The sequence below is a fragment of the Vulpes lagopus genome, chromosome 10 (genome assembly GCF_018345385.1).
Source record: "Vulpes lagopus strain Blue_001 chromosome 10, ASM1834538v1, whole genome shotgun sequence".
Lineage (NCBI taxonomy): Eukaryota > Metazoa > Chordata > Mammalia > Carnivora > Canidae > Vulpes > Vulpes lagopus.
The window spans coordinates 102,346,852-102,359,488 of record NC_054833.1 but is presented as its reverse complement, the minus strand read 5'-3'; the positions used below and the strand labels follow the sequence as shown (position 1 = coordinate 102,359,488).

At 41.3% G+C, this 12,637-nt stretch overlaps 1 protein-coding gene across 1 annotated transcript in view; it reads right to left on the bottom strand.

The window, feature by feature from the left end:
• The window catches only part of WDR59 (WD repeat domain 59), a 101,485-nt gene that overhangs the window by 20,714 nt on the left and 68,134 nt on the right, over positions 1 to 12,637 (bottom strand). The window contains exon 18 of the mRNA XM_041772575.1: positions 8,813 to 8,966. Coding sequence (XP_041628509.1) covers positions 8,813 to 8,966 — 154 coding nt within the window. The remainder of the gene's footprint in view (positions 1 to 8,812; positions 8,967 to 12,637) is intronic.

Below are 12,637 nucleotides of genomic sequence, written 5' to 3'. Positions count from 1 at the left end.
AAGACCACAAAAATGTGGGAGAAGAGCAACTTTTAAGGTTGGGATCAGCCTCAGGTTCAAAGTTCTTGCTTGAAACTAATCAAAGGTTTTTTTTTCTTCTCAGACAGCTTGAATGGGATTTGTTGAAAATTTAATTCAGACACAGCAGTGTGGGCTCTGCAAACCTTAGTCTTTGGCAGATAGGCAGAGACACTTCGCAGCTCAAGGAGAATTACTTCTGAAAGTGATCATTTTAGAATGTCAAAAATACTTGAGCAGAGCAACTTGGGTAATGGACATGGAAGATTGTGAGCAACTGTCCAATTTCCCCAGAGCCTCACCTACAAAGGAGCCTGTGTGCGGGAAATGAGCGATGTCCTAGAAAGGGAGAATGATCAGTGTAGCCCCATCTGCTATCTTCAAAATGACAACCAGCCAAGGGAGCAATATTCTATTCTATTTATTGCTGAAAGTTAAAAAGGGGGCCACTAAAGTGATTCAACTCAGGGGGGAAGTGACATACTTATTAACAAAGTTGCCAGGGAAGAGGCCTGTAATCTGCAGTCAGAAAACCAAGCAGTGCTGGTCTTATTCCCACGTGTGCTGGCTCCTGTAACTCTGGGAGAGCAACTTATTTGCTATGAACTCAGTCTCATGTCATCCCCTTTGCTCACTGATAACTATGTGTCAAGATGAGCTCCATTCCTATCTTGCCAGTTTAATGAGACCACAATGCAAAGGTGAGAGTGCAGAATGAAAACGTGCTACTGAAAAATCTGTACTGATTCTGAATGTGTGTAAGCCTCAGGAATTTAGATTAGATCATTATTTAGATTACTCACAAATAATTCATATACTGCAAGTGATTTTTATATAATCACTCTTCATTCATTAGTCACAATCTATATTTAGTCGCTTCTGACCAGTGAAATTCCATCTAATCACCAAAGGTGCCCAATGCACATGACTTCCTATAGGCCCATTTAAGTGTTATGGAACCTACTAGATCTGGGACACCCGGACTCAGTTCATGGCACATAAAGTTTAGCTGAGGGCTCTGAGCTGTTTGTCCTAATTTGTAAATACACATGCTACATTATCAATTTGGAACTTTGATCCAGTTGATCTGAGGAAGCAATATAGTTACTTTGTGCTGTTTATTCATACTCATCGTTACTATCAATATAAGAGAAGCCTCACCTACTACTGTCCACCAGCTTGGTGATTCTCTATTTGCACCAGCTAGTTTCTAAAGAATTATGTACACATTCACAAAAATACTAGCCTTTTGGCTACAAATATCCTGACGTGGATTCAGGTAAGGGGAGAATGGGCTAAAGAGCAAAGAGCCTGTCAGAATGGGCTGGAGCCAGGCGGTGTTAACTGGCCAAGACAAGTCATCCACATGCGTGAAGTAATTTGATGGGACTGGTGGTAGGGAGGGTGTAATTTTGTGGGCCTCTACTGGGCAGTGACAGGAACAGCACAGTGTGGTTAACTGGAACAGGAAGGGTGTGAAGTACACACACTTTTTCATCCAGATTTCCAAGAGTTTAAAAATTTCAGGAAACAACACCCATAGGTCCCACATAATGGATCATCTCAAATGAGATTTAGGGTAGTGGATTAAAAAAGAAAGAAACAAAGGAAAAGGTCTACGCTAAAAAGATTCCACCTGGAATGGCATATGGTCCATCGCACTGGTTTTCTGTGTTGACGGGGAGGCTTCTAAAACCCTGTTCCAGAAGATACTCTGGCTCCTTGTTACGAGAGAGTGAGCAGCACTTCAACTGACCACTTCACTAGCTCAATAGTGGAAATAAATGGAGGCCTCACCAGGGATGGGGTCTACCAGCTTCCAGACCACACTGAAAATCACCGCAGTTTCCTGTCTTTCTAAGCAAACTTGATGAAAGAAAAAAATATTAAGGCCTATGTGCCCAAAGCGGTTCTTTTGCATACAGACTAGCTCGTTTAAAAATGTCTGTCCTAGCAGATGTGAATTATTTCTGAAAGCGATCACTTTAGAATGTCAAAAATACTTGAGCAGAGGGACCTGTGTAATGGACATGGAAGATCATGAGTAACTCCAATTTCCCCACAGCTTCACCTTCAAATGACCACAGAAGGTTTTCATGTGGGAAATGAGAGATGTCCTGGACACAAGGCGAAGTGTATAAATGTTTGACTTAGGATTTCCATATTTGTCTGTCATTACAAGCAACATTAGCTTCTACTCTAGGCTGTTCTTTGCTGCGAGCGTGGGTGTCACCACAGCTCTCTGAAAGGGGGGCTGCTGCTTCCATGTCACAAATGAGGATATGAGTCTTACTTGAGGCCACACTCCCAAGCAGAGATTCAAACATAGAGACTGGCAAGGCTACTAAGCCCTTACTTATTAACCTGCTTTTGAGTGCATGATTGTGGTTTAAGAAGAGAAAAAAAAAAAAGCCCTCAGACTAAGCTACCTGTTAATATGTAAACTGGCCCATTTTTGAATGGATCCATTTCTGCATGTAAGATCAAAATCTGATCATAGTGAAGCCGGTTTGACACCCTAGCCTCTACAATTCCTTCTCATTTCACTTCTCTGCCCAGTATCCAGAGCCCGTTCCGCTGAGCCAGAGCAGCACGCTGAACACTACAGAGGCGAGAGGCAGCCGTGGCTACAGGTGTCACGGGGGGCGGGGGGGGGGGGGGCTCACTGGGCTCAGACCCAGAGGCTGTATTTCAGGCCAGGCTCAAGAGCCTGAGCCTCACTCTGTTTTATCTCCCTTCTGGGTGCATTAGGGGTAGGCACATTCACAGGGAAGAATGGAGTCGAAAGAGACACCTTAGGACTCTTCCCTCTGCCCATCTGCAATCCTTGGTTACAGAGACTGGGAGAAACAAACCCACGTGGTAAGTCATCAATAGGTACTTGATGAAAATGTAAGACAGTGATCTTGGCCAACTTTCTACAATCATCCTTCACTGAATTATGGAAATCACAGACTGGATTTCTTGGGACTTCCTTGTCAACCTCTTGAGACACCAGGCTTCTAGGTGGCTTCTCTGATTTGTACTCATGTATAGACAATGTCTGGTGGAAACTCACTAAGCTGCCTTTGAGCCTGTAACAGAAGGAGGTTTGCCACATTGGATCACCCTAACCATAGCTGCCACCAAGCCTCAAACTATAAAAGCAATTATGGGGCACCTGGATGACTCAGATGGTTGAACGTCTGCCTTTGGCTCTGGTCATGATCTCTAGGTCCTAAGATTGAGCCCTGAGTCAGGCTCCTGGCTCAGGGGGGAGTCTGCTTCTCCCTCTCCCTCTGTGCTCTCTCTCTCTCAAACGAATAAATACAATCTTAAAAAAAAAAAAAAAGCAGATATGGGATAGCATTGTATGTTTATTTAATCCAGCAAAGAATAACTGCAAAACATTATCAAAAATCCCTAAGGGGTCATAAAATAGTTTTTTTTTTTCTACTTATTGGTTGGTGGTTTTTAAATATGAAGTATCTCCTCTTCAGGCTAGAGGGGTCACTCAGTATTCCCATCTAGTGACCAGTTATTCTGGGGATGCAACTAGAATAAGGCTGACTAAATAAAGACCTGCTCAATCTCTAATCCTCGCTGCTCCCGAATGAACATGGATAACATTTTTGTAGCAAAAAAGGGTTCACATTCCATCCACACCTCCACAAGACTTCTTCCCTCATATATTGCTGGTGATTTTAGGAATCTCTCATTTGTGCAATTGTCAGGTGACCACACGCAGCAAACAGTAACACACCAGGCTGGAGGTGTGGCTGAACTTTCCAGGTGAGGGAGGGCACTTGGCCTAAAACCTCCCAAACCTTCCACACTGCTCCAGTCCCACTCTGACAGGTTTCAATATCACTACTTTTCTGTGCAGAGGATTGGTACCTCTGGGAGGCAAAGGGCCCTGATTTTCCCTTAGATCTTCTCAATGCCCCATCATAGAAAATGCCCCTTCCCCACAGATTTCATAAGCAGGGACTGAGGGAAGAGAGACAAAACGAGACAGACAATTACCACATGATGAGCACCAGGATGCTCCTCTGAACATACCAAGAAGGCGTTCATGGAATTATAGGAAAGAGGACAGGGAGGAGAGGACCAAGGGTGGGGGAGAGGCACTGGTGCGAATAGCACTGAATGACAACCAATATAGCCAGCTTGCGACTGTACCACCAGTGTTACTGCTACAATCGGAGGCAACATCAATGCCAGTAAATGGGTTAAATGTAAAAACAGCCCAAGAATAAGCCACCAACTGCTTCGCAGCAACCCCACCAACAATGCATAATCAGCAGAGTGGGCAGTGAGTCAAAATGAGTTCCTATTTAAATAGCGGCAGGAGCAGAGACTCCTGGAAATCTGTGGCAATCCAGCAGTCGGGTTGGCTGGGACAGGCTTTTTGAGGAAAGGTGGCCATGTTGGCAGCTCCACCTGCAAGTTGTCAGCAGTAGTGGTACTTGCTAATCAGGGCTCCTGATTTCAACTGGTTTCGGTATGAAAAGGCTACAGGACCCTTCCCCGAAGTATTTTTTACACCAAATGAAATTTACACAAAAGCTGCAAGGCTGCCTTGCACAGCCTGAGGCCACCTTGGCACTACCGGAACATGAAGGGGGTGGGAGAGGAAGACAGAAGAGGGGGGGATGGCCAAGAGGAATGAGTCAGAGAGAAAGAAACGGAAGAGAGGATGTCCACAGCAGAGGTTTTACTGCAATGCCAAATACTGATGGTAAGGAAAAAATTTGTTCCAGAAAGTTCCCGAAGGATTAAAAACTAGCTTATGCATCATGCCAATTAAGCAGGTGAGCACTTCCCTCTTTGAACTGGACCAAGACGATAAAAACAGAGACAAGATGGTAGAAGCCTCTTATATCTTCCTCTGCTTCACCCCATGCCAAAGGTAGGCTTTTGAAGCTCCAGGAAATTATACAAATACTCCAAATGAAATCAGGTGAGCTAAAGGCTTACAGTTGGGGTCCTTTCCAAGAAACACAGCATCTGGCTTCATTTTCAAAGAAGCTGTTCAAAATCCTTAATGGTATCAGTATTCACCCATTTGAAACTGGATGAAATAAAGAGGAAGTCCTTGGTGCTGGACTCCCAAAAGTGAAAAATTTATTGTGCTGGTCCTGAAAACCAGCCAGCCTGTCACTCAGGTTCCTCAAAGCCAGGCAGGTGGCATTTTATTCTTGGGCCTTTGGGCAGACAGGATTAGTCAAGGAGAGCATTTGCACAGCGCACAGTACCGGGAAGTCGTTAATTGCTTGTATGGACCAACGTCGCCGGGCAGAGCGAGGAGACATCTGTGCGTGAAAACGTTACACCCAGGAGGAGGGAAGAAAAACACCAAGAAAATTAAAAGGGAAAAATATAGAATAAAATGAAAGCTTCCCACACATCTGATGGACAATATACTGCAAAATTGGGTTTGAATGACTAAAATTCTGAACATAGCACAGCAATATTTGGATTCCCTCACCTCCCTCCCAACCCATCACACTCAGAACCCCACTTCAGTGTCATCGTTCTTCAGTTTAAAACACATATCAAGATATAAGGAGGCTGGCATCAACACAGCTCAGACAAGGGACCTGGGGTCAAGGCTGGGGTACTCTAGGGAGAATTACAGTGCAAGCAGAGAAATGGGTGGAAGGTCTACCCTCTCTATCAAGAGCACATGTAAATGCGAGAAGCTTCTCATTCCTAAGAAGGAAGAAGTTCTTTGATAGACTCGACATCAGACTGCTTTTGGTATGTGGTCTGGGGGGCACTGAGGAAATTGGAAGCCTTGACGTTAGAGCTGCAGGATTATTTTCAGAGTGATGCTCGTGGGTAAGCAAGAGCACATGAGAAATGGAGGGAAAGAGGGAGCAATCCTGAGGAGCTGCCCTCTCCAGAGCACTTGCTAACAACATGAGTATCAATATGAAACTGGGGCCGAAAAGCACTGTTTATGGAAATCAGAAATTATTCTATTAACTTCAAGACCTCCTCAGTTATTTACATTAGAGCTATTTTAGTGACATAACTGATGCATGGGTGGAGGCTGCAAAATTTTAAAAATATTTATAGGTCAATGCCTAATGTTTATCACAAGTTCTGGATCTTCTGATTTGCCCTAAGAATAAACAATATTTCATCAACTATTAATAGTTAGTCCAGTTCCCAAATGAATGTTAGCATCTCTCTGCACTTTCTAACCTCCTATGAAATTTGATAGTTGTTTCTTGTTGTTTTTTCAGGTCTCTCACATTTTTAAATATTTAGTAATGAACCTTGGAATTCCATCTGGAGAACATCTGGGTGATTATACTATGACCTAAGCAGGTCAGGTTAAAAACACACAAAAACAAGAGAAACAAAGAGTATAATCCCCAATGGTTCCATAAAGATTCTTATAATCTCCAAAATGCTCTGTAATTCCTTCACTGCTCTATTTTAATGCAGTTATTCTTTCCCTTTACTCTTACTCATTTAAAGATCTCAAGGGTAGAGATCTAAAAGAGAATAAAAATACGTAGGAGAAAAATTGGGGCTGAAAATAAAGACTTAAGCACAGAGAAATTTAGTGATCTAGAATCATTTCAAGTACAAAAGTAATAAAAATGGTATTATTTGACATCTCCAACTAGATACCTAAGAGCAAGAAAAAAACTCCCTGAGGGATAAAACCGTATATACCTCTAAGAGGAAGGAAGATGGCCTCTATAAGATATCATGGCCCATTTTACTTCACTGACTCCCCCACCCCCCGCCCTTTGCCCCATGTAAGTGGGATGGACATGAACAAGGTTCCAGGAGAGATAAATTTATTTCAGGTTCATCACAAAATGACTCACTTGTTTAACTTCTTATGAAGGTGAACCAAATGAAACTTTTTTGAGGTTAAAAATGGTAAAGTATCAGTAATTTCATAGAATTTCACCTAATAACTACTATATGTCACCCAATAAGATGTGCCTCCATCCCCCAAAACTTCTAGGGTTCTTATAATGTTCTATTGCTTAATCTGTGTGACTGTTAATTCACTGAATGATATGCTTATGATCTGTGAAGTTTTCTGTATGTATATTACAGAGAAATACAAAAGTTTCACACAAAATTATAAGTGTCTGCCCCCATTTTATGTGGTCACTAGCTGAAATAAAACTTGAAGATCATTTACTATGCTAGATCCTCCTAAGGGACCATAACAGCCTGTTTTCTGTGGAGAAGCTGATCCTGGGGCTCACATTCAAAGTACCACAATCCTTCCCCTCCTCCCCAGCAGATTCTCTCTGATAAAAGGTAATTATCTATGTGCCTCTGGTCCTTCTTTATGATTATGGTGTTTATAGTAAAAGAGGCCAGATTGCGGAAAACACGACCGTAAGGCTTTACAAATGCTTTTGCATTAGGAGAGGTCACATTGTGGAAGTGGAGTTATTTTGACTCAGCATTGTCTTCTGCGCTACCAGTCAAAAGTGCTAGTCCACTAATTTTCCCAATCCAAATCCAAGTATGACATGATTCAGAGGAGGATTCAGAACTGTCTCTTTGACTAAAAGATCTCCTCAACCTGGCCCTAATGCTAAAGAAAATTCTCCTGTTTACCCAACTATGAATCTGTTTGGCTATTATATCAATAAAATGCCAATTAGCTCGCTTAGGGGGAAGAAAACCTGAACGTTTTGAATGTCAAGGACTTGGGAAGATATAGGTATTCCAAAAAAGTCAGTGACAGCCAGAGGGGCACAATTCCATCAGAGATATGAAGAAGGGGACTACAGAAAGGCAACAAAAAGAGTCATCATCCCTTTTCAACTGAGTGATCGGTCAGTGACCAAGGACGGTCTTGTCTCAAACATCGACTCCTGTTGTTCATTTCAGTCACATGCAAACTCTAAGACCAAGACAAAGTCAGAGGTGGCCAACTATCAGTGTGAACCAAGGCTAGACACTACAGTGCAACGGGAATAAAGACACCTCTAACACTTGCTGGAAATTGGGTTTTTACTTAAAATAATTCCATTTTTTAAAAAAGCACATTTCAATTATAGTCAATCCATCCTTCCTCAATTAGTTAGGGACAGTAACAAAGAATGCCTAAGGACTGAGCTGGTTAATAGCTGGGTGGTAGCTCTGTTTAAAAAATGTCAGTTAAAAGCCAGTTTAAACCAGCCTCTCAATCTGACAACACAGAAAGAGTTCTTAGAGGCATTCCTACGCTCTGCCAACGTTCTCTACATTGTCGTCACCAACAGCTTCTGACAACTTAATAGCTACATTAGGGACGATGAGTTCCTGAAGAACCCAGGAACACAAGGACAGGCTCAGGTGATTTTTGTATAAGCTTGTCCATCCAGATGGGCACTTCTGTATAGACTTAAAGCACAAGATCCCTTAGAGATGAACTCAAAAACTTCTCACGACTATGATGTTCTAAATATACTGAGATCTCAAGCCTTCAGAAGCATCCCTTAATTTGTTGACAAGCCATCAGAATACCAAGGAAGATCTGCAGCTAAATCATTCTACCTGAAAGAGTGGGAACCCCCTTAATAAATGGGGATAACAAGGATAGGGTTAAATGGGGAGTGGAGAATACAGATTATAAGAACCAACCCACCCCTCCACACACACACCATTCACAGTAGTTAAAACCAACCAGAAGGAACAAAGCAAAAGTCCTTCTTAAACAAACTAATTCTGAAAGTTAAAGATTCTAGGGGTATTATTAACTTAGCTGTGCAGAGCAGGCAGGGAGATAAAGAACAAGAATAAAGAGGGAATAAGAATCAAAGGCCATGGCTCTGCTGCTTACCCGCTCCTTGTAGTAGAAGGAGCTGATGGACACCTGCTCTTTCTCACTGCGAGTGGGGCTCCCACTGTATAAACGAAGGTTCCCAGGGGCCTCTGTACGGATCTTCATTGGTGCAATCAAGCCAGTATGATAAGCAGACAAGGCTGACAGAGACCTATGGTTGAAAACACAGAATTATCCATACTGGTGATAGTCTTTCCATATTTCCAAGTAGTGATGCTCTTAAACAAGTGATGAACCAAGAGAAAATACAGGGAAAATGGGGGGAAAAAACTCAAAAAAAGAACAAAGTAGAAGGTACAGAACTGAAAAACACTTTGCAAAAGTAGAGAATACTTCTGTGACTGTATATACAGAAAATTCAAAGGAATCTACAAACTTGTAGACCTAATAACTGAATTTAAATACGAGGCCAATCTATAAAAATTTACCAATTTCTATATATTAAAAACAAACACTTAGAAATAAACATTTAAAAAATTTCATTTACAAAAGCATTAAATACCTAGCAACAAATTGAATTTTATTTTTATTTTATTTTGTATTTATTTTTTAAATATTTCATTTATTCATTCATGAGAGACAGAGAAGGGGGCAGAGACACAGAGGGAGAAGCAGTCTCCTTGCAGAGAGCCCAATGCAGGACGCGATCCTGGACCCCGGGATCATGCCCTGAGCCAAAGGCCAGGGCACTCAACCACTGAGCCACCCAGGCATCCAAACAAATCAAATTTTATTTTATTTTATTTTATTTTATTTTTTATTTTTTTTAACAAATCAAATTTTAAAGTGTGCATTGAAAATACAAAATATTGCTGAGAAATTAAAGAAGACCCAAAACAAAAGAGACATATATGATGTTAGTGGATTAGAAGATTCCATATTATTTTCAAGGTGTCCATTTTCTCCAAATTGATCTATAGAGTAAACACATTTCCAATCAAAATATGAATTGGTTTTTTTCTTTTATAAACCAATAAGCCATTTCATTTTTTTTTAATTTTTATTTTATTTTTTTTTTATTTTTATTTATTTATGATAGTCACACACACAGAGAGAGAGAGAGAGGCAGAGACATAGGCAGAGGGAGACATAGGCAGTGCTCCATGCACCGGGAGCCCGACGTGGGATTCATTCCCGGGTCTCCAGGATCGCGCCCTGGGCCAAAGGCAGGCGCCAAACCGCTGCGCCACCCAGGGATTCCCCCATTTCATATTTTTACAGGAATGCAAAAGACCTAAAGTAGCCAACATAATTCTGAAGAATAATGAAGTTGGAGGACACATCCTAGCAGATTTGAAAACTTACTATATAAAAGCTACATTAAGAGTATGGTGTTAGGTATAGTATAGTATATACTATACTATAGGTATAGTACAGCCACCTGAGTGGCTCAGTCGGTTAAGCATCTGCTCTCAGCTCACATCATGATCCCAGGGTCCTGGGATTGAGCCCCACATTGGGCTCCCTGCTCAGTAGGGAGTCTGCTTCTGCCTCTGTCCCTACTCTCCATGCATGTTCTGTCTCTCTCAAATAAATACATACAATCTTTAAAAAGTATAATGTTGGCATAAAGAGAAATCAATAGATCAAAGGGAAAAAAAGATTGTAGAAACAGACCCACAAACACAGGGTCAAATGATTTTTAAGAATTGTATCAATGCAATTTTTTAAAAGATTTTATCAATTTATTTGAAAGAGAGAGAGCATGTTCACATGAGTGGGGGCAGAGGGGCAAAAGGAGAGGGAGAGGCAAACTCCCTGCTCAGCAGGGAGCCCAATGCAGGGCTTGATCCCAGGACCCCAGAATCATGACCTGAACTGAAGGCAGGTACCCCTCAATGCAATTTTTTTAAAAAAAATCAATGCTAATTCAATGAGCAAAGTCAAATTTTTTCCATAAATGGTGCTGGAACAATTCTGTATCTCTACCGAAAAAAGTGAACTTTGGCCCCTATCTTATATCATACACAAAAATTAATTTGAGATTGACTATAGACCTTTTTTTTTTTTTTGACTATAGACCTTAAATAAGGAATCTAAACCTATAAATTTTTAAAAGAAAATGGAAGGACATTTTTGTGACCTTGAGTAGGCAAAGATTTTTTTCCTAGAATACAAAAGCACTAACTATAGAATTTTTAACATGATAGATTGGACTTCATCCAAATTAAAAACTTCTGTTTATTAAAACTCATTAGGGAAGGAGAAAGACAAGCCACAGATGAAGAGAAAATCAATACATACTTCTATCCAAAGATTTACAACCAGAATAAAAATTACCACAAATAAATAATAAGAAACACAGTCCTGGGACGCCTGGATGGCTCAGTGGTTGAGTGTCTGCCTTCAGCTCAGGGCATGATCCCAGAGTACCAGGATTGAGTTCTACATCAGGTTCTCCTCGAGGAGCCTGCTTACTCTGCCTATATCTCTGCCCCTCTCTCTCTGTATCTCTCATGAAAAAGAAAGGAAAGAAAGGAAAGAAAGAAAGAAAGGAAGGAAGGAAGAAAGGAAGAAAGAAAGAAAAGAAAGAAAAAGAAAGAAAAGAAAAGAAAAGAAAAAAAAAGAAAAGAAAAGACCTAAAGAAATGGGCAAAATACTTGAACAGGCACATCAAAAAAGAAGATATCCAAATGGTCAATGAGCACACAAAAGCTGCCTAACACCACTAGTCACCACCACAATGAGATATCACATACCCACCACAATGGCTAAAGTTGAAAAAGTTGAAAACACCAAATTTTGAAGAGAATGTAGAGCAACCAGAACTCTGAAACATTGCTGGTAAGAGTGTAAAATGGCACAACCACTGGGATAGACATTTTGGTGACACTAAAACAAAAATCATATATACACCTATCTTAGGACCCAGGTATTCTACTCCTTGAGTAGAGAAATTAATATACATGTCCATAAAAAGACCTGAAAGTGTAGGTCTACTTGTAATAGCCCCAAACCGGAAAAAATCCAAATATCCCTCAAGAGGAGAATGACAAACAAATTGTATTATTTCATACAATGGAACCATTGATAAATACAGCTACATGGATCAATTTCAGAAACATTAAGTTGGGGGCGTCTGGGTGCCTCAGTCCGTTAAGCATCTACCTTCAGTCCAGGTCATGATCTCAGGGTCCTGGGATCAAGCCCCACATCGGGCTTCCTGCTCAGCGGGGAGCCTGCCTCTACCTCCCCTCTGCCCCCCACCCTCCCTTCGCTAATGCTCTCTCTCTCAAATAAATAAAGTCTTTTAAAAAATTATTTTAAAAAATTAGGTTGGGGCAGCCCGGGTGGCTCAGCAGTTTAGCACCGCCTTCAGCCCAGGGCATGATCCAGGAGACCCAGGATCGAGTTCCCCGTCGGGCTCCCTGCATGGAGCCTGCTTCTCCCTCTGCCTGTGTCTCTGCCTCTCTCTCTCTCTCTCTCTGTGTGTGTCTATCATAAATAAATAAATAAATATTTTTTTTAAAAAAAAGAATAGGTGATTGTTTTTTTAGTACAATATTTCTAATAAGGAACCTGGAATAACGTACAGGATCTCTAACACGTAACTCCCCAGTCCTGTCAGCCAAGGTCTCATCTGCCTGGGTTACAGCAGAGATGGGCAGATTCTCAGGACAGCAGTTCAATCTCCCTTCTCTCCTGTAAGTATGCTAATTATATTACATCCAACACATCCAGTGTTTGCAGTAGAGGGCTTCCATATTATCCTGGTTGCCCCATTACAGAACCATAAGTCTATCATAACAGCCAAAAAGTGGAAATAACCCAAATGTCTATCAACTGATGAGTTAATAAAGAAAATGTGCCATATACATTTTA